This window comes from Trichoderma camerunense, assembly GCF_050948025.1.
Source record: "Trichoderma camerunense strain CBS 138272 chromosome Unknown V8C40scaffold_32, whole genome shotgun sequence".
NCBI lineage: Eukaryota > Fungi > Ascomycota > Sordariomycetes > Hypocreales > Hypocreaceae > Trichoderma > Trichoderma camerunense.
Genome location: NW_028145338.1, coordinates 108,147 through 135,506, shown reverse-complemented (window position 1 = coordinate 135,506; position 27,360 = coordinate 108,147). Strand labels below are relative to the sequence as shown.

The window sequence follows — 27,360 nt, the reverse complement described above, 5'->3', positions numbered from 1 at the left end:
TCCATTGCGGACTTTCGCGCTGAAATAGTCCAAACTCGGATCTCGGCATTAGCCAAAAGCGAAAATACAATCTATATCCGGACCACCTGCGGAGGCTATCGCCCTCTCCACGCACCCTTTCTTCATAATCAGTGGTAGGTTGAAGCGGCACTCGCGTGTGCCATCCTCCCTTCTGAACCATTCCCATCCTGTCACTGCACCGCAGCCTTTCATCTCCTTTTTGAGACTTTTGCCTTCATCATCCAAAACCCAACTGCCTGTCATGTCAATTATATCCAATCGCCACAAGATTGGTGGGTAAAGCGCAATCCCACATGTGACTTTTGGCGCCTCAGTAGGCTCTGGAGTAGGTTCTGGAGTGGCCTCTTCTGAGGACGTTGAAGGAATCTCCGAAGTGGTCGTCGTGGGGGACTCGAGCAGAGAGAAAAAATCGTCTTCGTCTTGACCAATGGACGCGAAAAGAGCTTCATCTCTCAGTAGTTTCATCCCTTCGTACCCGATGACCTTTGCAATGTAGGTTGGATCTGGCTCTTCACTTGACGATTTTATAGTCGTCGTGACAGTAATGTCGGCAGCGTCGCAATCGACTACGTTCTCGCATTGAGTTCTAGTAGTAGTCGACCAGCTTGTAGTTGGCTTCGTCTGCACCTGGGTACTGCTGATGAATTCCGTGCAGTCTCTACCCGTTTGTAACGTTGTGCAGGCTTTGGCTGTAGGTTGACGTCCCGGAGGACAACCGATCAGGCCGCATGGTGCGTTGCACAAGAGGTCCCAAGAAGGACACTCGGGGAGTTTCGGGCATCCAAAGAGGCATGTAGGCCTTGGGAAGCTCACTGGAGTGCCCTTTGGACGGGGAAGAGGTTTGATAGTGAGTCTCTCGCATTGTGCGCCAGAGCACTTGGACCGAGGGAAGCAGCCTCTGCCCTTGCACTCTCCAGAGTTGCAGCTTCCGGAGGACTTTTTAGAACAACCGCCTCCTTTTTCGCATGCTTCTCCTTCACAAATTCCTCCTCGTTGACAATGAGAACCAACACAATTTCCTCCACGAATGCACTTTTTGCCTTTGCATTTTCCAGCAGAGACACATGATTCGCCGAAACAATCACCTCCCCGCAAGCACTCGTCATTCTCGCAGTCCTCGCCCTTGGTGCATGAATCGTTTTTACAGTCAACAACACCGGGAGGAGTAGGGGGATTGATGATTGGGTGCTCGTCATCATCGGGGAGATCCGTCGGAGCTGGTGGCTTAGGAGTAAGCACTGACGGAATTTTGTAGCTCACCGTTGGGAGCCAGGTGATGGGCAGCAAGAAGCCAATTCCGTCATGGGATGAAGTGGTGGTGCTAGTCGGTTGTGGAAGTCCAATGATTGACTTGGAAGGTTCCTTTGACGGATCTTTCGTAGCTTTTCCTATTCCTGTCACCGTCCACCCAGCGGGTATGGGAATTGTAACGGGATTTGGCGTTATCCTGGGAGTGGGATTATACGTGAAGATTTGTCCGGAACTCAACGAACTGATGTCCGACTCATTAAACGTAAACGGCTGATAGCCAACTTCTGAGATGGAAAAAGGTGCTGATACTACCGTCGTGCTGACTGACGTTCCAGATTGGAGAGTAATTGTCGTATACGCCGTAAGCGTAACTGTGACTGGGAGAGGGGAGGGCTGAAGAATATTCGTGCATCCGACGACTGCTTCTATCGATGGATTGAGCCAGTCCCATATCATATTGTCAAAAACTTGTATGCATGAAGAGTTGTTGTAATCTCCATGCGGGCCAACGGTGTCTGCCCCGCTGAACTCTTGCAAGTCAACTGCCCAGTCAACTGATCCGCCAAAGTTGAGCTGCTTCCATTTGTCGCGGCGGACTTCCTTTGTGTGGTCGGACATGTAGGCCACCCATTCAACGTCTGTATTGATATTAGTATGCAGTGCAGTATCTGGAGAAATTTCGAGTGGTGATAGTCTTACCATCATACACCAGATAATCCGACCCAGTATCCTTGTCAAACCATTTCTTTTTCGACTTTGACGGCTTGGATATGATCTCGTTAATCTCTGCATTAGAAAGATACCCACTGGCGTTTGTGCATCTTCCTTTTGCGGCATCAGATTGACCGTTCGCGCCAGTAAATGTGCAATCCGGCCCAGTGCAGCCAGTCTTGGCCATTCGAAACGATCTTCCATAGCTAGATTCTCCTACGACGACCTTGTTGGCATTCACGCCGGCTTTGGTAACTTAATGCAAGATAAATCAGCAATCCCTCATCAATTTTTTGTGAGTATCAGTGGGCCGACTGGTGACTTACTCATGGAAAGCGCCAACATGACTTCTGTCTGGTTGACATGGCTTCGAAGACAATTTCCACCTGGGCATCCGGACATGGCCCACCCGTTTCCAACATCCCATTGACCTATCAAACAAGTCAATCCCTGTGGTAACGAATCTTGTAGTAAGGCGATGATGTTGCTTACCGTGAAGATCGTATGCCATGTATACGATGTAATCCACTACTTGGGACATCTCTTGGATCGGAAAGGGCCTGAGATACCAGTACGAGGCAGGGACAGCAATGGACACAGAATAATTGGCTGGCAACGCTTTTCGCAATGCGCGCAGTGTATCGAGATAGTTGCGGGTATCACTTGGTAAGCCTGCTGGAATACCAGGTATATCAGGTGCCTATATTGGATCTGAATGTTAGCAACAATAGTCGAGGCACTAGGCAACGGATGATGAGGTCTCACTCACGCCAGGGTATTCCCAATCGAGGTCTATGCCATCGATGTTTGCTTCCTTTACAAATGAAACAATGTTTGAGACGAAGCGATCTCGGCTCTCGGGAGACATAGCTTTGCGAAGCACTTCATACGATGCAACTCCGGTCGAAAACCCCCAGCCACCAAACGAAACAATCTTTTTGACGTCCTTTAAGCGCATGAACCCATCCCATTGACCGTATGTATCATTGACAGACACGGAAATGTCGCTTTTGACGTCTCCAAACGCCCAATGCATATGGGTGTATTTTTGCGTGTTTGACATCTCGGACCTCATGTTCAAACATGAACGCTCCCAGTTGAATGCTTCGTAATAGCCGATGCGTTGGAATCCGCTCGATGGTGGTTTGTCGTTGTTGACAATGTCGGTGCCACAGTTTGAGATGCATCCATTTGAGTCAGGCGGTGCGGTTCCAGGGTTTCCCGTCGGCCCGTCTGTTTTGTTGCAAAATAGCGAATCGATCCCGCATTGACCCCAAATGTTGCAACAAGAGTTGAGGGGGCATGGATTGAGCTTAGCCAGAACAGAAGCATCTGTGACTGGTCCTGGACTGACGGTGCCGGGCTTCTGGGGGCCACAGACGGCGTTGCTGACGGGTGCTGGCATCGGTGGCGAGCCTTTGCTCAAACAGATTTTGAGACCAATGGTCAAGTTGGGGCATCCTCTCCAACCCCAGGTTATCTTGTTGTTGAAGCCCTCGATATCGTTTGGTGTGAGATTCCAAGGCAGACCAATGACCGAACAGTCGTCGCCTGCCTTTATGGTGTGTGTAAAGCAGTCACCATTGTCTTCGGGGAGTGGTTTGCTTGAGCCAGATGAACAACATGCATTCTTCCCCGCTTGCAGCTTTCTACACCACTCGTCCCCATCCCCCTTGACGTCGTTGTACTTGAGAAAATCAGCGACTGAGATCTTGCATGTTTTTGCTATCGAAGCGCATGATTCGCCGGGGGCAATTTGATGCTTGCTGCAATACTTCGCATTTGTCGGAGTATCCAGAAGCTCGGCGGTGTTTGTAAATCCTTCCAATCTCTTGGATGAAAGCTCAAAGTCTGGAAAAGCCTTGGCTACTGAGCTAACAGCGGCTGGTAGAGGTACTTGGTGAACGATGAGTTCTTGGGAAGTGGATCGATCGTCTGATGCTTTGGGTTTGCTGGCACAACCTCCCTGATTCCATGACAGCAATGCGGATTGGACATAGTCAATGTCGGTTTCAAATGCTATTGCCACACCAGCGGTATGATCCATGTCGTTTTCCTGGCCGCAAATCTGTGCTAGCATACTGACAGTAGCATTGCTCAGTTCCCTGTGCCGATCAGACAGATGGTCAATCATGGATGAGATGGTATCTGAGGCCAATGACTTCCCAGCATAAATGCCTACCACCAATCCATCAAAGTAGCTCAGCATAATATCATTGTCTTTGATGCAGCCATTGGCAGCCGCAGTATTGCCCGAATAATCCTTCATTTGGTCAAGTAGTTTCACCAAATGTTCGCTGGATATAGACATGGATTTGCCAACATTCTGCGAAAATTGCAGCGGGACTTTGGTTTGGGCGAAAGAATGTCCGCATGTGTCGAATTCTTTTTTCGCAGCTTCCGATCCATGTAAAGGCCTTCCATTCGATACGGCAGCCGTGCATGCACGAATTAACACCGACTTTGTCCGGTCATTGATTGGCGTATGTATCGCCAGGTCAAAAAGCATGGGGCGGTCGCATTGCGACAGTCGTTCGAAAGAAGAGTAAACACTCCAATTCTCAGGAGTCTTGCCCGAACATAGGATCGGACAACTATTGAATTGAGATTGGAAAGCTGTCTCATCGTATATATCCGACGAAATTCGGTCTGGTGTTCTTGCTACCACCAATGCTGTAACCCATGCAAGCAGGCATGCAATAGCCCAAGGCCTTTTCCAAGGCATGATTTCAGAAGAAAGAGAGAAATAACTTCTGATAAACGAGATTTAAACTGCAGAGTGACACAGTAATAGTTTGAGAGATGTGGTATGGCTATAATGTGTTCGCCACAATCGTAGAATACCGATGATTGAAGCATCAGGCGATGACTATATGGCTCTGCGTCTCTTGACTTCATTTTGTCAATTTATCTTTACTATTATATCACCAACCGTATTCTTTGTTTGTGAAATAAGGTGAGCTGTTGACAAACAATCGTTGGTTGTTGCGCCCCTCTTACCGGCGACTTTCTGTTGACGCTCAGGCGGTGTTAGTATTATCGTGATATGTCACCATTAGGAATTTGTTGGTTCCTAAACTAGAAATCCTCTTTACTTAATTTTACGAAGGTAACATGGTGTTGGTACTGTTACAGTGTCGCGTGACTCTTCAACTTCTCTCCAACGCTTCTCATATCACGATAATTCGCATACTCTACTTACATATAATGCTTGTTCTGATATTCCCGTTAAATCAACTTTGTTCAAGCAGCCAGAGCCATTCGTGTTCCTTTCTTCGCAGCCATGAAGCGGTCACTACTTCCCTTTGTTCAACTCTTTGTGCTTCTAGGCCTTGTACTCGTCACTTCATCTCTACCAACTGACCATTCAATCACAAAGCGCACTAATTGTTCAAAAGCCAGGTCAAGAGGTAATAAAGATGCTTTTCAAAACTGTCGAAATGGAAGAATCGCTCCCTACATCGAGCAGGCTTTTGAGGACGCAGAGCTCATTGTGAGATCTTACATTTCTTGCCAATCACTGAATGTATTGTTGACCTCGAGTTTAGCTGGGAAATGCATTTGAAATGATGGACCTACTCATTCCGCTTTTTTATGCCGACGGGACTGGTCTACTCCTACCTAACAAGGCCACAAAGCAGGGCCGAACCTTTGATGAAGACAATGTGTTTTCCACATGCAGCTTTTTGATTCGAAGACTGTACTTCCCCGACAATCCGGAGTGGAACAGGGGAAATATGGATGCAATGTTACATACGCGTAGTAAGTATACCTTGATGAAAAACGCGAATGAAAGGGAGGCTAATTCATTTTCGCCTTGTGTAGCCATGTTATTCACCATGAAGTACACGATTCAGCAATACTTGCTTGGTAACCATATTCCTGGTCAACCGAAATTACAAATGTATTGTGACGAAACAGAATACATGTTCGAATACAACGACCGTGGCACACGCTACATAGACGGTTGGTTGAGCTCCAATTTCCTTCTCAAACGCGCCGTTTCCTGTTTTTACTGACTCAGACGGACTATCCCCAAGCCACAAACCGTGAGTTTTCGAGATACAGAAGAGGAATTATACTAATGTTGATAATTGAAACAGCCTACAACGGAATGTATTTCGTATCACGGGCTGTAGGATCCCACTCTGCTCACACAGGCTATATATGGGTTGGAGTGACAGAGATCTGCGAGGAATTCCGTGGACAAACTCATCGCAATATAGGATCGCTCGTCATTCCAACCTTGGACGTATACGCATACGTGGAGAACCCGTCACCCCAAAACCTCGACGAAACCTTGACTCTTTGCTCAGCACGGTCTGATCAATGGATAACCGCTGAATCGAACTCGGTAATGGATGGCCTTGAATTGCGGAGGCTACATGTCTCAACAAATTCGGAACCTAATGCATATCAGAAAGCGGCGTTGGATAAATTGACTTATCAGAAATCTGACATAGGTTGGCTGGGACAATTCCTAGTCACAACTTTGATCCATGAGCTATCGCACACGGAGGCTTTTACTCCTAAAGGCATCCAACAAAGTAAGCGGGGTACTATGTTATCTTAGAGTTATGCTAATGCAGTCGGATGAAACAGAGGATATCGAATGTCTGGCAAGTGGAGAGCCTGTCATCACATCTGGAAGCATCCAATGTCTCTATAGCGTCGCTAAAGGGACTGACGGTTTGGATCCGGATACTAACACTCCACAAGGTCATTTGGATGCAGGTAAGTTTCTCACGGCACCTTTTTTGAAGAAGTAGTGATGTTTTACTGATACATGGATCATTAGAGGCATTGACTTTATTCGCTATGGGTAAGTTATCTTCTCCCTGGGCTTATTCCAAAATCCCACGTTCCACATCCACGCTTCAACGGATCCCATCATTGGACTTTATGCTAATTCGCATCTGTGATCTTTGCAGCATTATGGGCAAACTCGGCGACTTGGTGGAAATCTTATGAAGCAAGGCGCAGACAAAAAGACCCCCAGCCACAATGAAAAATTTGGGCGAACACGGCAAGGTTGTTGAGATACAGTGAGGTGTATAATTTAGTTAATGCACGTTATGAAATGCAGCCATAGCTATTGCATCCTACCATAATGATCCTTAGTCCGAGGTGTATTTAACCATCTGTGTATCAAGAGTACCTAGACATACATGTTGAACTGGTAGCCAATGAACTGAAGTGTCAATTTCGAATGCCACGCTTAAAATGAGAACACGCTCTTGATTCTTCTAACCACCTCTCTCCTCAGTGCTTGGTATTCGGCCAATGTTCTGGACACAGCATCTTTGTTCTCGTTGGCACGCCGTAGAAGATAAAAAATACAGTCGCCAATTGTCCCCCAAGTAAGGCATTTGTATACCTCGCTAGTTACGAATCCTTTGCTGCTGACATCCTGTTTGTTTCGTTGAAGAAGTGTAAAGCTTACTTCATCTGCCATACCCAGTAGCTGGCCGTATTGAACCTGAATACGCGGCAGTCCGGCGTTTGTGCGAGACTGTTGCAGCTCCTGGGCCTTCAGAGTGCTGACACGATTATGAGTTGCTAAAAACAGCTGTAGTCTCGGAGAAGTGAAAGATTCATCTTGCTTCCAGGTGGTCGATTGGCCTTGGATGAGGCTTTCTGCAATGAGATCGTATGAAGCATCTGTCTCTGCCTTGGTATCGTGGATAAGATGACGAGGCTCTGTGCTCATATATGCACCACGAACCAGCTTTATGCCAACCATAAAATCTTCCTGTTTCGCGCAGTTCAAGTGGTCAAGAAGAGTTACTGATGTCGACTTGAGATAGGCCTGATAAGTGTTGAATACCACCGCCACGTCACCCCGATTGTAGCGGCGCATCAGATCGAGGGCGACCTTATCAATTCCAGGTTGAACATGGTGCTGTTCTGCATCCAAGAAAATGTTTACACGTCGACGAATGGCTTCGTCGCAGAGATCGACCAATGCGCTCTCCATCTGGGTGGGAAGAGGTTTACCATGAGAAAGCGCCGTTGTCACCGCGGCACCGGCCCCGGTCAACCTATACTCGCGTCAGTTGTCTAAATCGTCACAGTGAATGATGAATAAGAAAAGAGATATGTCTTACTTTAATGCTAAAAAGTCTCCATCGCCAATCATTTGGACTGTTTGCAAAACACCTTGGTGCCATGCCTCAATCTCAGGATCGGCTTGTTGTGATTTGGAATCGACTTGGTTCTCATCGGATTTCCCAGGGCCCTCTTTTGCGTAGGTAAGAATAACTCCGCGGAATCCCATATTTTTTATGTTTTGTATCGTAGCCTTAACTTCGCTGGCATTCTCCCCAGCGCAAAAGTGGTTATAGAGAACATTTTTCACGATGCTATGCAGCAGTGGATTTCTTTCAACGTTAAAAAGAGCGCCTCGGGGCTTGGACAGGAATTTCAGAGTCGCTAATCCTGGAGCGAGAAGCATTGGGTGGCTAGTGATCCCAGCTACCAATAGCGACCGCAGAAGCATCCTAGTTGGGAGAAGAGAATGTGGTGGCAACATTGCGTCTCCCCCTCCTCCAGCTCGAATGAGCTGAAAGCCTATGAAGGTATCTCTTTGTTGTCAGATGTCCGGCTGTGTGCTTGAAGAGCCTTTCTCAAGCCTGGATTCGAATAGAGAGGTTTACCGCTCCGCCTAGAAAAGTAACGTCATGGTCAATTGCCTTGTTGTCGCAGTGCGGTTTGATTCGAATCTGGAGATTTCCCCTCCGCTTACGGAGTTACTCTGGTCTAGACAGGATTGGATTGGGTTGGCCCCTCACGCGCAACTGCTTAGTAACCACATGTATCGCTATGGACGATGGCATTTCGTGGTTTCTTCCTGCTATTAAACCGAATATATCTTCAGATAGAGAACACTGAAATCTGAGCATATAGTTAATAGTGCTACATAAAAGTGTCTTATGTACAAATCTTGTACTGTGAACCATTACTAAAATTCCATCGCAGAGAATGCCTCTTTGGTCCCAATAAGACCCTCGGAGATCCCCAAATCATCTCGTGTTAACACGCCCGCATTTTGCGATCTAGTGGTCTTAGCCCACCAAAAGAACTGCATCATGATTCCTATCTCCTCGGCCCAACCTGGTCACACCTTGTTAAACTCTTCTGGTCGAAGCTCAATGTACTCAGCTGCTTTTCCTTGAGCTTCCCCCCATAATTGCAGCATTTCCCCACATGTTATATTTTCTGTGTGGGCTAGCACATGTTTCCCGGGTAGCGTTTTGTCGGGCTGATCAATTATAGCCTTGATAAATATTCCCACGTTATTTTTAGCATCACCAATAGGTCGAAGAGGCGTATCGGCTGGGTATCCATTGAGCTGAACGTGTTTGCTAGCTGATGGAATAAAGATTGGGGTGTGTGTCTGCCAGTAGAAGTTTGCAGCGTAGTAGCCTACGATGACAAACGTAGTCTTTGCGAACAATTCCGGCTGTGATTGTATATACCGGTCGGCGACATTCTTGCTCTCGAAATGAGGAACCAAGAACTTTCCAGAGCTCTGGGTTTTAGCATCAGGTAGAGTTGACCATATGTAGTGCTCAAGTGTTGGCGTTGCTGCAGCGGCTTTTGCCAAATTGAGAGCTTGAGCGGACTCAATTTCCATGGCTTTCAAAGGCCCTTCTTTTGCAAATAAGCCAAAGAAATCCGTCACACCAAATATGATCGATGAGCCCTGGAAAGCCGCCGTCAGGGATGAAACATCATTGGTGGTTGCTTGAACTACTTCAACGCCTTTAGCAGCAAGATCTTTTGCCGACTGGCTTTCGCAGTTTCGTGTGACAGCGCGAATATGATATTTATCATCTTTGAGAAGAACATCAATAACTGAACCACCTTGAATGCCTGTGGCGCCAACAACAGTGACAATCTTTTTCTCCATTGCGTTCTTTCGACGTGATTAAATTGCAGAGAAATATTTTATTTAATTTTTTTTTTTGAAAGAACCCGTAGATTGGCAACTTGGTGAAGTCTGTGTAATGGTTGCAGTTGGCTCATGTTGATAGAGAGAGGACCGATCTTTTATATCTCAAAGCCCTTTAGCTACTCTTGCACCTTCGATCGTGGCAGCATTCAATATTAATAATCGGTCTTGTTTAATAATCTTGATTTTCAAGCATACGATATTTAACTCATATACAGCTTGGAAAGTAATAGATAATAGAGTGAATGGTCAACGCATTGAACCCAGAGTCGTGTAAATGGGTGGCGGTTACAGGTTGCTTAAACTCTGCTCCGGGCTAGCTATAGAAAGCCGGATTTTGTAGCCGTTCGTGGAAAGGTGGGTGGTTTGCCCCACCGAGAATTGTTCCAGTTTATGACACGACTCGGTAGTTGACCATGATTCTCTATCCGAAGAAAAGATTGTCTCGTTTACTGATCACATAATCATGTTCAAATGCGAATAATTTGGTTAATAGTATCTTGTCAATAGATTCAATAGTATGACAAGATATCGGATATACGGCTCAAAGGCGAGACCGAACGCTTAAGTACTAAATACTGAAGAGAGGGAGGTAGGATGTCACTGTATAACTCTTTCGGAGAGCGAGATATTTCTGGAGCCAAATCTTTATGCTGCACTTTCCTGACTGCCAATATCATTTTAAAGTAAAAATAAATAGTATAAAAGGAACAATACAGTATTGGGTATTGATACAAGAATAGCTCACGACATTATAGCCACGACTGCCCTCCTTGTGAACCATGACGTTGGAATGGATATTATGAGTCTAGAATCTTAAAGATGCAATAGCCTTATTCGGTATATGCGGTAACCTTTTGCTATCTACGAACAGTTCAGACTATATAGACTCATCGCATAAACATTTTTCTCCCAGCTAGCTTCCAATCAAGACCACAACCATTCTTGGTGGACAGTGGTTTTCTCAAGATCGCCGCTTTTAATCTAGTTTAATCTCATTATCATTCGCACGGCGGGCGCGCAAGGTAGCACTAAGTGTTTGAAGAACGCAGATTACTGCGTTTTATCTATGAAATAATTGCTAAATGACGACTTACACGCTCCGGGTTATCCTCTATGATCTATATCTAAACAAAGCCGGGAAGTAAAAAAAGGAAAAAGGGTGAAAAAAAAACCCGGTTTCTATCATACAACATTATTGACCTTCATCTCCTCGATGCTATCTGAGGACTGAACTTCAAAGTCAAGTTTTTCCCATTTCATACAAAGGCCTGCGATTAAAGTGATAGCGCCCCCTGCAAATGCAATCCATTCGATCTTCCCAATGGTCGTTGTTATACCTTCAATGGCAAGGCCGATAACACGAGGATCTTGTCCAGCGCGGAAGATGCTAGAATCAACGCCGGCAAGTGCGTCACGGATGTCTTTGTCGGAGAAATTACCCAGACCGCTGATTGAGTTGTGCAACTTGTTGTATCCAAGATTCTGAAAAACGCAGCCAGCGCAAGAGAGAGCAACTGAGACTCCAAAGAGCTGTGAAACAAGATGTATCATGGCAGTATCTTGCCGTAGCGATGCTTTGCGCGCCTCATTTCTTTCCACCTCGACTGGGTTACTTTTGTCAAGCCCGGGAGGGTCCGAGACCAGACGTGACATTACCGCATTCCCTGTTTGCCAGATGAGACCAACGCTTACTCCTACAAGCGTATCAAGGCCTAATATTCTGCCATCAGGAGTATTCGGCTTCAGAGTTGATAATCCACCCGCGCCCGCCAGCATCATGGCGCCACTCAGGATATAAAAGGGTGGGAAAATGCGCAACCGGGGTAACAGAATAGCAGCAGCGACTGTTGATAGGATAAAACTGCCAATGTATGGCAACAATCGTACCGCCGCTGAAATTGGGCTTAAGCCTTGGGTAAAAGCAAAAAACAGCGGCGTATAGTAAAGCGCGATACCGTAGGAGCCGCCGGCAGCAAAGGTCGATATAAATATGAGGAGGAAATTCCTGTTCTCGAAAAATAAGGCGACGGGGAAAATCTGATGTTCGCGGGTGGTGAAGAGGGGTTTAAGTTGCTGCACTGTGTAAAAGATGAAGAGAACGCCTGTAATGACCCAGACTGCGATCGTCCCTCCGAATCCCCAGTCCCACGTTGAGCCACTAAATATGAGGACCATACTAGAGAGGATTACAAAGGCAAAGTGTGAAATGGCTCCTATCCAATCGATACTCGTTAATTTTGATGATGCCGTTGAGCTCTGGTCTGCAGATAAACTGGGAAGGCTAATAACTGCCATCGTTAGAATGAGGCCGATGAAGGGAATATTGATATACATGGCCTACGATTCAGCCTTGTTAACGAAGAGGTTCATGATCATGGGGTTCTTCATAGTATACTCACCCAACGCCAAGTGGCGTGACTATTCTGTGCAAAAGCACCTCCAACAATTGGTCCCAGCACAAGCCCTACTGCCCAGCACACGCCCAAAAGTCCCATATATCGAGCGTATTCTGTCGGTGTTGTGAGAAGTAAAACAAATATGCTGCCTCTGTACTCCGTAAGCACGTTAGCTAATGTTCAAAGGACGACTTGCTGCTTTTGAGATATCACCTACGCCATGATAGCTCCCGCTGATCCAAATCCAGTGATCACGCGCCCGATAATCACCATATTAATGTTGGTGGCAGCTCCAGCCAAGATTGATCCAATGAGCATTAATAATTCTGAGATAAAGAATACGACTTTTAGCGGATAGATGGCGGTGATCTTGCGCCATGATGGAGCAGTAGCAGCACTCAGTGTACTATACCCAACAGCCACCCATGGAAGGAGCTCAACATGACCAAAAGCTTCATAGACAGAGGTTTGAACATTGGCAACATTGCTGACATCGTAACCTAAAGAGAGTCAGAGGCTCGTACTAATGAAGACGCATTCAACTGTTGCATCAACGAACCGACAATCAACATGGTCAACCCCAGACATGTGAGAATCAATGGCCATCTCCAGCCTTCCAGGTCTTCTCTTGGATGACCGGAACCTTTTATGGATGTATTAGTGCTTTCATCGGTATTAGGCACCCCTTCTTCAAGAAACATCCGGCGTTCCTCCATATCGATGGCTGATGGGATGCCAGGAGCAGCTCGCCGACAATCCTGTACTGCTCTGAAATCGTTGAATAGAGCCGCAGAAGGGAGTACGGTACGGCAAAGGAGCAACTAATGTTTTTTAATCCTCATTTGCTATGGGTCTCTTCCAAATCTGAGCAACTTCTTTTCGTCAGCGGACGATTATATAAACGCGCGTTTGTGTTAAAGACCCATAGAGGCTCAGCTCCCTCACGCGCGCAAATAATCCACCATTCTCCACAAGGAGACCGCAGGATTACATTGCGCATCAAATGATTTGTAGTGCTGTAAGCGTCGGCAGCGATCCCGAACACCTTGTCGAAACATTATCAGCTTGAGGATCAATGTGACCCTATCATCTTGTCTTTGTCCTAATGCCAAAATAGGGCATATCTTCAAAAGGACAATATATGGCCTCCCATCTGGCATTAAACGACCCACCCGCGTCAGCTCGGCTGCTATGACCCACGGACGAACAAGTACTATAAAGATACGAGTAGCTCCATATATGCAGCTTGGTGGGAACGAATGGCCTCCTTACCTCTGTTGGTCAAAACCTCTGAAAATTTGATCAGGATATAATGGAAGTAGGAGGAATAGTAATAGCTTTGGTATCATATACAGAAAGTGGTCACGGCCAGACAACTCGCCTGGAAGAAGACCAAGCGTATGCATATCAGCATTTGGCTAGGTTACGACTGTGTTAGATGTTAGATAATAACCGTAGATGCAATTAATAGGCTTTTAAAGATCGACACTAAATGTCAAAAATCCCAAAATAGCTGGTGGCGGTCAGCTCTCCGATGCGCAAGGCTAACGATGGGTTCACGCATAACATTCACATTACAACTATGACTGCCCCATATATCAAGATGGATTCTGCAATTCTCACGTGAGAAAAGAAACTGTCGAGTTATTTTGACTGACAACGCATACTTGTAACGAGCCGATTTCAAGAAGCCATTTTTACCAGCCATGAGACCATTCCGCATTCTGCAGACTGCCGTAGTACAGGAGGGACGTTTCCGCCTCGCACTCCATATCTCATACAGTGCCATAATAACCTTGTCCAAGCTGCCGCCTAATCCTTCATACTGACTGGCTTTCTCTTACCATAAACCTCGAGGGTGTGTGGAGTTCATTTATATTGCTAGTCAGCATCTCGCTGGGTGGGGACATCGGCTGCTCCGTCTTGTTTTGAGGACCCAGAAACGTAACAAGTAAATTCCGCGAAATCTTTGAAACATTGCCCAAAAGGCACCTAGATTAAAACACACATGCAGGGGTGTGAGTATGTGCGCTCATTCTAGAAGTAAACGAGTATAGCATGGACGGACGCTGACCCGAAAACCAGGATAATCAGCCGCACCATTTTGCAACCCTACCAGAAAACACTACGAACCTTGATTTCACGTCCAATAGTCCCTATTGCATGCTAAGACTTTGCTCTACGATTCAAAGCCTGGTATAGGACTGAATCTAGTACATCAGTACATGCAAAGGGAAATATATGATCTCGCTGGAAGAACAAGAATAGACTCAACATCTGTTCACAAAGACAGGCGTTAAAAGACAAAGAACGTAGACCACAGCGAGATAAAAGAAGGTCATCTCATAGTAGTTTTTTGCTATTTTTAGAGCAAAATGCACTAATTGCAGCTCAGTAGCTATAACTGTGCGCTAACAATAGCTTAATGTCTTAATTTTTCCACACATTATTGAGCAACCACAGCTCTCCAGCCCATTGCTCCTGGACAACGGGCCAGATGTTTTCAGGAGGCAAAACAAAACCACCCTGACCACTGGTCACTGGATCTAATTCGAGGGTCCAAGAATGGTCTGCACCATAGGCACCGTAGTGGTGATCGCGACCATTGCCGGCGGAGTAGTACTCAATATCGCAGCCCGTACCATACTGGTAAGTCTCGTTTCGGCTGTCAAATGCTTGCACAGCATTTGCAAAGCCTTCAGCAACTTCGAGCATGCGAGGGAGGGTGGCGGGATACTGAGAGGTATTGCAAGTCCAACCAGGAGGCGTCAAGATCTTTTGGCCGTAGCTGTGGAGATCAATGTAGGAGCGAATTCCCTTCCGCGATTTTCCAAGCTTGTTTGAGAGACTCGATACGGCGATGTTCTCCGGAGTGTCGCCTGGGGCTAGACCTTGAAATGTGTCAGAGCATGGATTGGTGGACGCAGCTCCAGTGCCTGGTTCACCACCCCACTCAAAGCTCCAGTTGCGGTTAAGGTCTGTGCCTACGCAAGTGGTGTTACTGCGAGGCAGTCGGTTCTTACGCCACATTCGATCAGTCGTCTGCGTGTAAGAGAAGCCTATGGGTGAGATCAATATCGGCATATTACTTTGCAATGTAATTATCAGTGTCTTCTCACCATCAGGGTTGTGGAATGGAACAAGCCAGAAGTCATAGTAGTCCAGAAACTTTGTAATCTCCTTGTTCTTGGTCTTGTATCCGTTGATCAGCTGCCACGCCCAGTATTCAATCACCTATAATACTCATTAGATCGGTTGCAGAAGCGTAGGTTATTCTGAGACGCATACCGCTGTAGAAATCCACTCCCTAGCATGGACGGTACCATGCCACAAGATGATGGGCTTGTTGCCTTTCTCACCCTTGTCGCCAAACAAGTGAAAAGCGTATATGGTGCGGTTTTCATACGATAAACCAAGCTCATATTTCTTAGAGTTCTTGGGAAAAGCTGCAGCCAAGTCATCCCAGTACTGGAGATGATCCTCGTATGGGTGGTATGTTTGATACCAGGACAGGTCGGGTAGGTGGCCGGCCTTGTGTAGCCAGCGCTTGTAGACGGGAGCCTTATTCTCACGTCGAATTTGTTCCCCAAGATCGTCGCTTAGCAGGCGTGCATTGAGACCCAATTCATTGAAGCTGCGGACTTCATTGGGAGGAATGGCGACTTCGAATCCGCGGCTCGTTACTTCTGTGTGGTAGGTGGCGAATCGTTTCTCAATGAACTCAGCCTCGCTCTTATCCGCCGCTCTTATACTGTAGACGTGATACCCATTGTAGCTGACTTTTTCCGTACGCGGGCCAAGTGATTCTTCTACATTGACAGAGCGCGATGCCACCAATGGCGCCAGAAGGGCCAGAGTCGTCAGGAACTTCATGATTCTAATCCCAGATGAGGTGCCGGATCCTGTTGTCGAGTGCACTGGATGAGGACAAGAGAAATTGAAAACAGGCAGATGAAGGCCATCTTTATACTTTTGACCTATCAATGTCCATAACTATTTTGTGGAGAGAAATGTCGGTCGGAAGCTACCCCGAGATCATGATATATTGCCAAACGGAAGATCTAAACCGCGAGTTACATAAACCAGAAGGTATATGAGGGGAGTTTCTGGATCTATCACGCAATGCTTGGCCTCCTCATTGAGTGATATTGTGCTCCGTTTACGCAATCGCCAGGGGTCTTGGTATCAATGTAATCAGTGTTTCTGTGCGAAAATATGTCCAATGGGCCATGGTTCATCCATTATTAAGAATCTCCAGGTGCCCATATCTGGACGAGCTAATGCGCTAAAAGTGTCACCGCTGCTAGTGGCGGTTATAATACCAAAACTACTGCAACTTTGCAACGTTTTGAGCCGGCAGTTCCAACCCAATTCGGCATGTATTAAGCTGAACCAGTAACGTTTCAGCATGATTGCACGTAGCTTATCGGGTCTTTCCTCCTCTATGGGTAAATAGATCTCATAGAGGTGATGATTGGATGCATCATCAGGCAAGCAAAAAATCTGGCCAATTGTGCTCCAGTAGCCCACCTAAAACCTTCAGATCCCGGCATGTTGTCATCACTATAACGCATGCTATTGAACTACATATTCTGCAACATAGAAATGTTTGTAGAGTATTCTATATATATACATTTATTCAGATATCGCAGCACTATGCTTTTGCTGTCCGTTTGATCTTGTTTTGTTGCATAGATATAACACATCCCAATCTTTTTGTCATAGTAGCCATTATATGCCCGCATCCGCGCATTTGATGATATCTCGTCTAATTATTCAGAACTTATGTGCAAGAAGACCTCCTCACCAAGGTATATGCTTTGGTAAAAATAGAGGTAATTTTGTGTTGAGGTGCGGCAAAGAGCAATTAGAAGCTCTTCAAGCAGAATGCCAAACGTCGGATATCTACATCCATAATTAAAGGATCACATTCGTGCAACATCTTTAGTCAAGTAACGAAAGCTTAAAGTTTGATGTCATCTTATTTCTCTTTGTGACACTGTAACATGAAAAGTGTGTCGGTAATCCTCCCCTGTCCAGATATAGCCCGAATCAGCTGTCTGCGTTGAGCTGATTGGCTAACCTCCTTGACTTCAAAGGACTATTCGAACCTTCAGCGCATTCTTCTGCAATATCTCGTCCTTTTTCTGCTCAAGTTCCTGCATGTCCCAGCACACACTAATGAATCGACCAGACAACCATTCTCTCCTTTCTTTAGACAGCCATACAAACGTATGAGCAGCCAACTCCGGTGGATCAATTAAAACTTCGTGCAAATATTTTGGCATACGCTGAGCCAATTCTGTAGCAACGCCGCCAGGATGTAGATTGATCGCAATCAAACCTTGCTGATAATACTCTTTATCGGCAAACTCGGTAAAACGAGCCATTGCAAATTTCGCGGTCTGGTAACCCGAGGCACCTGGCAAAATGAGATGGCCTCCTATACTGCTGCAGTTGATGATTGTCTTCGTTTGCGACTTGAGCAACAGCGGTATAAAGTACCGGTGACAGAGGTATGTGCCCTTCATATTGACTTCCCACGACTTCCACCAATCATCAGCTTGAGACTCAGCTAAATTTCGCCAATCTTCCAGGTAGCCAGCATTGCAAATCAAGATGTCGAGACTTCCAGAAAACGCTTGATCAGTGGCTTCAGCAGCCATTCGTACGGAATCTTCCGACATTACATCCACAGTTAGGCTTAGAACCAGAGGCTCAGGATGGTTTTCCTTGGCTGCAGCTTCTCTGATGGCCTTTTCGACACCGTCTAGGGGAGATCGTGCAGCAATTGCAATTTTGGAACAGCCAGCCGTCGCAAAGGCCAAGGCAGCGGCCTTACCAATACCTTTCGAGGCACCCGTGATGAACACAGATTTACCAGCTAAATTGGCACTGGTAGGATCTATGAAAGGATATGTATCATGGCGAGGTTTGACATATGCTGCTAGTTGAGGCGCGTTGGTCTCGCGAGAAGTATCTTCTCGATCACCCATCTTGGCTGATGGGATTGTGTGATGCGGATTGATAAGTCTTTTGCGCTATTTGTGACAATGGGAGGAGAAACGATGAATGGTAAAGGCATTAGAGAAGAGATACATGGCAATAATGAAGTACTACTTATAGAAAGAGAACATATTGCCTACTCAGACTTCCCTCGGATATATCGCGTGGCGCTATCTCCGCCCGAGGAAGAAAGATGCGAACTCCAATCTTCAAATTGTAAATCTGTACCAATGTCTGTCGTCGGATTTGGAAAATATCAAGTAAATAAATTAATTCCGTGACTGTTCTTACGGATTTAGCGGACAAACCTATCATACTAACTATTATCCGCCGATTTCTCCGGATGTTCGTAGAGTGATTTTGGTACGAGGGTTGCAATAGTATCCCATCACTCTACTTTAAAAAGCTCCAAAGATTGTTCAAGCTTTCTGCCAGCGAGGGGTGTGCCCATATTGCATTGCTCAACGCTGTCCACTTGACACCTCCAATCATCGCCATTTCTACCAAACTCATTATCTCACCACCCTCAATCCCCAAGCAAGTGAATCCAAGGATTTGCTTCGACTCAGCATCAACCACGGCTTTCATTAGCCCTCTCGATTCGTCCGTCTCTAGCGCACGTGCAACGTAGGACATTGGCATGCTAGCAACTTGAATTTTACGATCAGGATATTTTTCGCGGGCCTCATGCTCATGTAGGCCAACGTGGCCAAGTTGTGGATCGGTATAGACGACGTAAGGTATAAGACGGTCGGTTGTGGTGAGGTTCCCCTCCTCAAGCAAGTTGGTTCGTAACAAACGGAAGTCGTCATACGATATGTGTGTAAAAGCTGGCCCTCCTTTAACATCGCCAAGGGCCCATACCCGGCTATTGGTTGTGCGTAATTGCGTGTCCGTGACGATATGCCCGCGAGCGGTCGACTCAATACCAGCCGCGCCCAGGTTCAGATTCTCGGTATTGGGCGTGCGACCAGCAGCGAAGAGAACATGGGACGCCTGTAGTTCGGATTGACCATTTTTACCAGACACAGAGACAGATACTGAGACTTTGGTGGCTGGATCTTGACTGCTGGTATGAGGGCGGATAGCTGTAGGGGCCGCTGTTAGAAGAATGCGGATGCCATCTTCTTCTAGCACCTTGTGCATTGTTTCCGCAACCTCAGTATCTTCACGAGGAAGTAGTTGATTACCTCGCTGGATAATCGTGACAGCAGCACCCAATCGGCGAAAAAGTTGACCAAATTCGAGTCCAATATAACCTCCACCAATGACCACGAGATGTGATGGTACCACCCCCAGCTCTTGGATAGAGGTTGAGTCAAGTATGGCATCTGGTGGGAAAGAAGCCGCATCAAATCCGTCGATCTTGGGTATAGCTGGGCGTTCTCCACTGCAGACGAAGATGCGATCAGCAGTGAGGCTCTTCTCGGGGCCATCCAGGCCGCGTACTTGGAGTGTACGCTCATCTTTAAAACTTGCTGTGCCCATAATAAGATCCACTCCAGCTTCTCGCAGCCTTCGCTCACTTCCGGAGCGAAAACTGTCGACGATGTCGCGCTTCCGCTTTCTTACAACCTCCATATTCACTTGAACATCATTACTGGCAGCATCGGCGCCAACATTCGCAAATACGCCATATTGAGGGCCGCGACGTGTAAGATACGCGACTCTTCCAGATGCAATCAAAGTTTTGGTCGGGGTACATCCTTCGTTAATGCAGCAACCGCCGACATGAGAGCTCTCTATCAAGGCAGTTTTGTATTTTTCTTTTGCGAAAGCCATACTGAGTGGCGTGCCGCCTTGGCCGGAGCCAATAATTATGGCATCGTAATGAGTAGACATGGTTCGAATGATCTGTTTAACAAAAAATCGCTTGGGTGCGATAAATAGCCTCAAAGGCACGACATGTAACGTGGTGTACATGAAATTACTTTGATGTCGAATGATGCAGGTTGGGCGAGAGATTGGGAAGAAATGCGATGATGAGGGGAGACATCCATAAATGCCATCAATGTGACGACAATACTCAAATGATAAAGTACTAGATAAGGTCAGTAAACCAATCAGGATTATAAGACTGCTATGATCATCCTGCTTGCTTTAGAGTTAAGCCGATTTAGACTTTACGTGCGGAGAAAAAGTTGTGTTGGAGACATTAACTGCTGGGTAGAAACTTGCGAAAAAGATAAAAGCCTCAAGAAGTCAAGACGTAGATAGAGACATCGAGAGAATATACAGAAGTGACAAGATGAATATTGGTCAAAATGCGATTTGTTCTGTGCAATCTTCTCCTAATACCAAGGTGATGAAAACAGGGAAAGTAATAGAAGATCAAATATTGAAAGAATCCTATGATCGGCGAGAAGAAAAGGCGTAGATCTTGTGTTTCTTTTGCTACAGGATAAATTTAATTGTCATAGTAAATTAATATTACAAGCATGATTTTGTCCAATTGGTATAATCGTTTGAGTAATAAACAAGAACAGAGATTCGTATTGTCTTAGTACACATTCATGGCAAATTAAAGAGCGACGCTCACTTGACGGTTGCGAATTCCAGGTTGATGAACTTTATTGGCTCATGGAAATTTTCATGAAATGAAATACAGGTATGATTTTAGAACTGAGATTAGGTCATTCAGTTCCGTATTGGATGCCGATAATTTTTCTTCGATTATTTATAATATTCACACATATTTTCCTTCCAATATTTTTCCGTATTAATTCAATACGTTCAGCTAGCGGGGAATGTAGCGCCATTTTCGCTGTACACGCACTGAGTCCCGACACGGTTATGGATCCATGGATATCTCCAGTGATGAGACACAACTAACACCCGCATATCGGGCTCGGCGGAAAACATTTTTTTTTTTTGAGAAATTTACAAGCCGCACACGCTCCTCGGAGTTTTCCGGTCACAGGCATCGTTTATTACGAATTATTCATCGGCGGAGTATGATATTTAGTGCTTAGTACCTCGTCGGGCTTTTTCCGTCTGTCTAAAGGTGGCCCTGCGCGTTGGTAAGGAATTCGATGAGGCAGTCTCGGATCGATACATGTAACGGTTATACTGCTATGCTCGGGCTTGTTGAGGTGCGAGGGATCGAGTGGAATAGCTTCAATTGTTAAATGACATCTATGGAGGCCTAAGAGAGCAGACTTTGAAAGAGAGGTGATGATATTATGTCAACCAACAAAAAATATCGTGGAATTCGGCAGTTGTCTACTGGTGTACTAAACATTATGAAAATGGAAAGACATTTTCCGTAAAGGAACCTTTTATTTTTTAGCTTTTCGCCCGGCCAGCCGCGGCGCTTCGCTTCGGATGCAGTGACACCCAGTATGTTCATCTCTGCCTAGTAGTATACCGGAAGAGGTCGTCGTAATGACAAAGAGCGGAGTACTCATATACATTAGCTCCTTTAACTGTATTAGCTCAAGCCCGATGTTGATCGAACGGCCGTTATTATATAGTTATAGCTATTGCTAGAAGCTCTTGATGGGCTATGTTTCTACTCATCTACATAATATTCCAAAATCCATTGTTTGGTATCGCAAATATGGACTACGAACATCAATCCATCTCACTGGCGACTTGGTTGCCCGACTACGAAAACGACGATTCTCGCTGGCAGGCCGTGAAAGCCCGCGATATTCGTGCGGACGGCTGCTTTGTCTCGGCCGTGAGAGCAACAAAGGTCTATTGTCGACCAGTCTGCAAATCTAGACTGCCTCTTCGCCGCAATGTTTTATTTTACAGAACTGGTCAACAAGCGCAGTCTGCAGGTTTCCGTGCTTGCAAACGGTGTAAACCTCAGCTAGATGGGCTCATGCCGGAGGAAAAGTCTGTACAGAAAATTCGAGAGTTCTTGCAAGAGTGGGAAACAGCCGTGATCAGCGACGAAAGTCTTTGCCAGCTGAGCTTGGGCCAAATGGCGAAACAGGCCAATATGTCGAAATGGTATTTTCATCGACTATTCAAGAAGTGCGTCGGCATGACGCCCGTGCAGTATCTCAGAAGCCGGCGGAACATCATGCAGCTCCAAAATCAGGACCTGAGCTTCCTTGATCAACTTCTCCCGTGTGTCATCGATTGGCCCCAGCTTACGGATACGTTTGCGGATAACGGAGATGTTACTTTGGAAAAGCTTCTGAAAGTGACGGAGGACAATCGATTCGTTGACGGCTGCTTCTTCTCGCCTGAGTTGGTGGCGATGATATGAAGACAGCTCCTGTATTTAGAGAAGAAAGAATATCAACGTAAAATCATTGTTCACAATCATGACGCACAACTTTATGATCACAGCGGAAATGCTACCATTGCTTCTCTTCTTCAATCAAGGATCCGGAAAAGCCATTTCCTGGTAGCTCTTGTAGCTCCGGCTATGAGACGTCTCTCTCCGGACCTCTTTGCATTGCGTAGGAATGCATTCGGAGAACCGACCTTGTGTTTTGAGAACGATGCAACCATATCAATGTGACCCCAGAACGAGAAGACACAAAAAACCTCTACGTAGCTCCATGTGTCCAATTCTCGTACAAAGCTTTAGACCCTAATGACATCAGAATTTTGTTTATATCAGCGGACATGGCAGGGGACCATCCCCCAATACAGCTACTCCGTTGTTTTTAGTTTTCATCGTCGTAAAGGTAGGGTATGAATGAACATGCCGCCCACACCCAACGGTTTGCAATTCTTACTCTACGACCATAAGGATTTTCTTTCGTGGCTTGGATGCTGGATGTCGGGCGTTGTCTGGCGTAAATTGGGAAATTCTACTTGGGCCGGCGGTCAAAAGCGGTAAAGATTTCCTTTCTTTGTAGACAGGCTAAGAGTGACAAGCATTAGTTGAAGGCCGGCGCTTACTTAGTTTGTCGACATCTTCTCAGCCGTTCTCAGATGCAATTTGTAAATCTGATGCGCCGGTCCAGCGCCACTGCCATGCTTTCATTCGGTTACAACAATGTCTCCCCGATACTGCGATCCAGCCACGCGACAGGGCCCGATGGCGAGCTCTTATTTGCCTGGACAGAGAAAGCGGAGCGGTCTGGTTGTGACAAGCAAGTTTTTGCGCCGCGCCCGAAACAAGCCCATCTCCACATGCATGTTCTGAACTATCCTCTAGAATACGGAGTACATATTACTAAATAGTAATGGAGAATCTCGCTCGGGGAGCTGGAAACAGCACAAGGAACTCGAACGGTTTCAATGTGACTGTGACATTGCGTGATGAAGGATGTAAGCGAAGTGTCCTAAGAGATGCTAACGGACATTACGGGGTGGTAATTATCACCAGAAGTCGGCCCAGTTGGGAGAAACCAGGGGAGAGATGAAGTTCTCGCATCTACATGTTTGAATCCAGCTACTGTTTACTCAACTCTTCCCATTATGATTGTTCTCTTTTGAGATCTATGGTCTTTGCGCGTTCATATGAGTCCGTATCACTTATACTACGCTCGTATACCATGTCTAAGTATCTAGCTAAGATCAGTAGTAATGCAAAATCAAAGCTTAAGAGGTGTTTTCTGTAATTCTTTTCTTGAAGAAAATGTGTTCGCAATATTATTGAATTTGATTTTTGTCTTGTCTTCTGGTTAGATAAAAGAAGGTGGCACACGATGCACATTCATCACTGATCTATATAAAACCAGCGCATCTAAACTCTGAAAATCGGCCAAATCGCTCTGGCCCCAAGCCTGCTGTACCATTCTTCGTAGCATCACCCATTTTCGTAAGGGGAGTCGCTCTAACACTGACTCTATTACCTGCAATACTGTCCGGCGTCCGTCTTCCGTTGATGCTTCGAGGGCCAAGACAAAGAGTGGCCAAGGGCGATCGAAGGTTTCCATGCAATCCAGTAGTGTATACGCTTTTGTCACAAGCTCGACGACTTTTTGGGCGTCTCGGGGACTGCCACGGGCAACTCGTTCGAGATAGAGTAGCGCATTCAGCCGATAGAACTCTGCTGCTTGACTGTTGTATGATGGTACATTCGCGCTCGGAGCACCGTGCTCTTCACGTTGGCTCAGGCATCGTAGTCGCCATTCAAGCGTATTTAATCTCGCAGTGTGCTCTGGAGAATTGTACTGTTCGGTATCTCGATCGTGGACGTCGTTAAAAATGTCGTGTAGAATATCCAATAGTTCTAGAGAGCATCCCCAAGAGGGCAAGATCTATAAATCATGTGTTAGCTTGAGGGAAAGTTGTTCGTTTCTTCAAATTCACAAGAGAAAGGGGGCAGGGTTAGAGAGAGGGAGAGTGGGTGGCTGCTCCTTACAAATTGGCGGCGAGCCGAGTGGAGAGGCTTTGATATTACTTTCTTCTGTCTCTCCAGCCACGTCTGCAATTCATCTATTCGAAGCCAATGAAGAACACTGAACTTATACATGGTGGAGCAATACAAGATCCAGTCCATGATAATTGCAGCATTGCCTTCGTAAGTCTCTTCCGGATTGTAGATGGTGTCAAGGATCCTCTTAGTACCGCTAAAAAATATAGCCCAGCGAAGTGAGGATTCGCCGTTTTCCATCTGTATTATATGCATTAGCTACATGTAAATACCAGCAAACCTCTAAATACTCAGTTAGTGTGACAAGGGTAGCAGCCAGTGTACCTCGTACAAACTGAGTAGCATACTAACTGCTACCATTGGAAAAGCTTCTTCGTGATCCCAAGGTAATGATTTCTCCATAGCACTCTGTAAGCCTTTTATCGACCGATTTTGATGATAAATAGCATTTGGAGTAATGGCTAGGTATTGAAAGCATAATGCTAGCAGCGCGTGGCGAAGAGCTGTGGTAGCCGACGCCGAGCTGTTTGCAATCATCTCCCTAAATAGCTGCTGAATGTCATTTACATTCTCGCCAAAAGTAACTTGAATGACTCCCATTTCATCACATCCTGTCCATTTTCAATTGCGATTAATTGCTGTTTCTGTAGATTACTGTTCTGGACGTACCTTGCGGTGTTCCACCAGTGGGTGGATCTGCAATGTCGGATGAAGGCGCTTCTGGGAAATGCTGTAGAGCCACTTCGTGGGCGAAGTGATTTTGGCAAAGGTCTATACAATGTTACTATGAGTCTTTATTGAAGAATTCGTTTTGCTCTCAGACTGACCACTCCATCTGGAATTGCGGAGCTCAAATGATAGCTCCAAATCTCGATGACCCAGGTCAATAAAGTACAGGGGCCTTTTATGTATGGGCAGTTCGATTTCGGGGATGCAGACAATGGATCTCCGATTGTCAGACTCTTTGGGCCACGATAGAAGCATTCCGTATCCCCCACACGTTATACCACGTCTCAGGCAGTTCCCACAGGATGGAACCTGTCTGTCGCATGACTTCTTACCAGCTGCCCCTTCAAGTTTCAGATTCTGAAGTGGAAATGTCCTTCAATATGGAGATATACTCACAGCGGCAATTCCAACACCTTTTCTTTGTTTGATGATCCATTGCTCATCTGAGTGAAACAGATCCTGAATAATGGAGCGGGAAGTCAAGTAGTAGGAGGAAGTAAGAGTCAGCCGAAACTTGTTGCAGGTAGCTTGCCCTAGCAAGGGGCATGGCCACGAGATCAATACAATCCATCATGTATTCTCAAGCTAGATACGTGGTACATATTATAATTCAGTGGAACTTTGGTACACCCCTTTTCAGATTGTCGTCAAGGTTTATTGTGTTAAGCATTATTTTGTCCTCACGTTGCCACCTTGCTACTGATGTTGGCCGTGTAGTAGAATCAAGTGGGACTATGAAATATCCGCTTCAGACATTTTGTCGGGGTTTAAGTTGGCTTGTAACGCTGTGGATGATTTTGTTGGCGCACTGTCGTGTTGCGTTTGATGTTGTGTGTGCAGTCCGAAATCTAAAAGCACCAGTGGTTCGCTATTCGCCACCAAAGCGCTCAATTGCGGGCAGAAGGTAAAATCGGCAAATCTATTGCGCGAAATGAAATGTATCCTATAAATGTATGCAACACATATATATAGCTATCTTCCGAGTTGTCTTTGTGCTATCACTTTATTACTGGCCAAATCGTAGACCACCAGCAACAGCGAAGAAAACAATTTAGGTACCCAGCCTTTTCTAGACGAGAAAATGAGCCAGCCAATTCAGTTTTGGTCTCACAGTAAGATATGAAACAACGAGGAGTCTTGCATCAGAAGAAGCTCTAACCTATCTAAAAGAGATCGGCCCAAATCCGTGGAAGAACGTGATTGTCTTCGAGGAGCTCGGAATACCATATGCAACAGAATATCTAGAGTTTGGCAATAATACGGGAGGGGTGGAGCATCCCAGCTTCCTAAAGAAAAATGCTGCAGGCCGTGTCCCGCTAATCCACGATCCAGCAACAGGTAAGCAACTGGAAGCGCAAACAGCAGAAACGAACAAATAGAAATTGACACCATGAGATGAAGGTATGATCCTAACAGAATCCAACGTCATCAACCATTACCTATTGGATCACTATGATAAGGACAATATACTTTCTCCGGCTACAGAGAAAGATAAATACCTAGTGGACAAATATCTTGGCTTCCAAAGCAGCACGCAAGCACCCTTTTATGCACAGGTTAGTCTCCCCCTCCACATTTTGGTTGGATTTGGGTGGCTCACATTTATCCAGTCTCTTCAGATGAGAAATAAGAAAAATTTCGATGGAGTAGCTCACTTTCAACATCTTGTCAAAAGAACGCTGCGAACTATTGATGATGAGCTGCGCGGAAAAGAGTTCCTTGTAAGCGGCAAATGCACTCTCGCAGACTTGGCTTTCATTCCGTGGGATCTCATGTTAGACCTTGTACTTCAGGGAGACGCCGAAGCCGGAACCGCCAGCGACAGGAAGCAATTGTTTCCCAACTGGTACAATTGGCACATTAAGATGATTCAGAGAGAAGCTGTGCAGAAGATGATGAAGCTAAAGGAGGAAGTGAATGCAAACTAACACGATAATAAGTTAAGCTGGCCAGCTTAAATTGTTATCTTGATCATGATATCAGTTATCATAGAAGTTGCT

At 45.9% G+C, this 27,360-nt stretch overlaps 11 protein-coding genes across 11 annotated transcripts; 3 read left to right on the top strand and 8 right to left on the bottom strand.

Moving 5' to 3' along the window:
* Window positions 1–48: 48 nt before the first annotated feature.
* On the bottom strand, window positions 49–4,708 carry V8C40DRAFT_284751 (glycoside hydrolase family 18 protein; the record flags this gene model as incomplete). Its single annotated transcript, XM_083222215.1, has 5 exons — window positions 49–1,910; window positions 1,972–2,238; window positions 2,310–2,369; window positions 2,476–2,683; window positions 2,753–4,708. The coding sequence occupies 5 exons, from the start codon at window positions 4,706–4,708 to the stop codon at window positions 49–51; spliced, it is 4,353 nt and encodes a 1,450-aa protein (XP_083067255.1).
* Window positions 4,709–5,549: 841 nt separating this feature from the next.
* Window positions 5,550–6,991, top strand: V8C40DRAFT_278598 (uncharacterized protein; the record flags this gene model as incomplete). Its single annotated transcript, XM_083221082.1, has 6 exons — window positions 5,550–5,745; window positions 5,809–5,949; window positions 6,024–6,530; window positions 6,586–6,717; window positions 6,782–6,805; window positions 6,915–6,991. 6 exons carry the CDS (start codon window positions 5,550–5,552, stop codon window positions 6,989–6,991), a joined length of 1,077 nt encoding a protein of 358 aa, XP_083067254.1.
* Window positions 6,841–8,718, bottom strand: V8C40DRAFT_259145 (FAD-linked oxidoreductase-like protein). The gene is made up of 2 exons (XM_083218895.1): window positions 8,091–8,718; window positions 6,841–8,024 (listed from the first exon to the last, which is right to left on the bottom strand). The coding sequence occupies exons 1-2, from the start codon at window positions 8,513–8,515 to the stop codon at window positions 7,202–7,204; spliced, it is 1,248 nt and encodes a 415-aa protein (XP_083067253.1). The 5' UTR covers window positions 8,516–8,718; the 3' UTR covers window positions 6,841–7,201.
* Window positions 8,719–8,944: 226 nt separating this feature from the next.
* V8C40DRAFT_284750 (uncharacterized protein) lies at window positions 8,945–9,895 on the bottom strand (the record flags this gene model as incomplete). Its single annotated transcript, XM_083222214.1, has 2 exons — window positions 8,945–9,064; window positions 9,107–9,895. The coding sequence occupies 2 exons, from the start codon at window positions 9,893–9,895 to the stop codon at window positions 8,945–8,947; spliced, it is 909 nt and encodes a 302-aa protein (XP_083067252.1).
* A 1,227-nt stretch (window positions 9,896–11,122) lies between these two features.
* On the bottom strand, window positions 11,123–13,052 carry V8C40DRAFT_284747 (major facilitator superfamily domain-containing protein; the record flags this gene model as incomplete). Its single annotated transcript, XM_083222213.1, has 4 exons — window positions 11,123–12,013; window positions 12,340–12,487; window positions 12,554–12,836; window positions 12,896–13,052. 4 exons carry the CDS (start codon window positions 13,050–13,052, stop codon window positions 11,123–11,125), a joined length of 1,479 nt encoding a protein of 492 aa, XP_083067251.1.
* Window positions 13,053–14,676: 1,624 nt separating this feature from the next.
* Window positions 14,677–16,274, bottom strand: V8C40DRAFT_152996 (M14 family metallopeptidase). Its single transcript, XM_083211332.1, has 3 exons — window positions 15,625–16,274; window positions 15,456–15,570; window positions 14,677–15,395 (listed from the first exon to the last, which is right to left on the bottom strand). Exons 1-3 carry the CDS (start codon window positions 16,207–16,209, stop codon window positions 14,767–14,769), a joined length of 1,329 nt encoding a protein of 442 aa, XP_083067250.1. The 5' UTR covers window positions 16,210–16,274; the 3' UTR covers window positions 14,677–14,766.
* An 895-nt stretch (window positions 16,275–17,169) lies between these two features.
* V8C40DRAFT_259142 (SDR family NAD(P)-dependent oxidoreductase) lies at window positions 17,170–18,411 on the bottom strand. Its single transcript, XM_083218894.1, has one exon. It carries the CDS (start codon window positions 18,330–18,332, stop codon window positions 17,430–17,432), a length of 903 nt encoding a protein of 300 aa, XP_083067249.1. The 5' UTR covers window positions 18,333–18,411; the 3' UTR covers window positions 17,170–17,429.
* Window positions 18,412–18,618: 207 nt separating this feature from the next.
* Window positions 18,619–20,309, bottom strand: V8C40DRAFT_259141 (mercuric reductase). The gene has a single exon (XM_083218893.1). It carries the CDS (start codon window positions 20,263–20,265, stop codon window positions 18,736–18,738), a length of 1,530 nt encoding a protein of 509 aa, XP_083067248.1. The 5' UTR covers window positions 20,266–20,309; the 3' UTR covers window positions 18,619–18,735.
* A 1,592-nt stretch (window positions 20,310–21,901) lies between these two features.
* V8C40DRAFT_284746 (uncharacterized protein) lies at window positions 21,902–22,524 on the top strand (the record flags this gene model as incomplete). Its single annotated transcript, XM_083222212.1, has 2 exons — window positions 21,902–22,422; window positions 22,500–22,524. The coding sequence occupies 2 exons, from the start codon at window positions 21,902–21,904 to the stop codon at window positions 22,522–22,524; spliced, it is 546 nt and encodes a 181-aa protein (XP_083067247.1).
* A 1,412-nt stretch (window positions 22,525–23,936) lies between these two features.
* V8C40DRAFT_284744 (transcription factor domain-containing protein) lies at window positions 23,937–25,231 on the bottom strand (the record flags this gene model as incomplete). Its single annotated transcript, XM_083222211.1, has 3 exons — window positions 23,937–24,515; window positions 24,620–24,871; window positions 24,956–25,231. 3 exons carry the CDS (start codon window positions 25,229–25,231, stop codon window positions 23,937–23,939), a joined length of 1,107 nt encoding a protein of 368 aa, XP_083067246.1.
* Window positions 25,232–26,441: 1,210 nt separating this feature from the next.
* Window positions 26,442–27,288, top strand: V8C40DRAFT_271428 (glutathione S-transferase family protein; the record flags this gene model as incomplete). Its single annotated transcript, XM_083220270.1, has 4 exons — window positions 26,442–26,472; window positions 26,531–26,698; window positions 26,762–26,916; window positions 26,971–27,288. The coding sequence occupies 4 exons, from the start codon at window positions 26,442–26,444 to the stop codon at window positions 27,286–27,288; spliced, it is 672 nt and encodes a 223-aa protein (XP_083067245.1).
* Window positions 27,289–27,360: the final 72 nt, after the last annotated feature.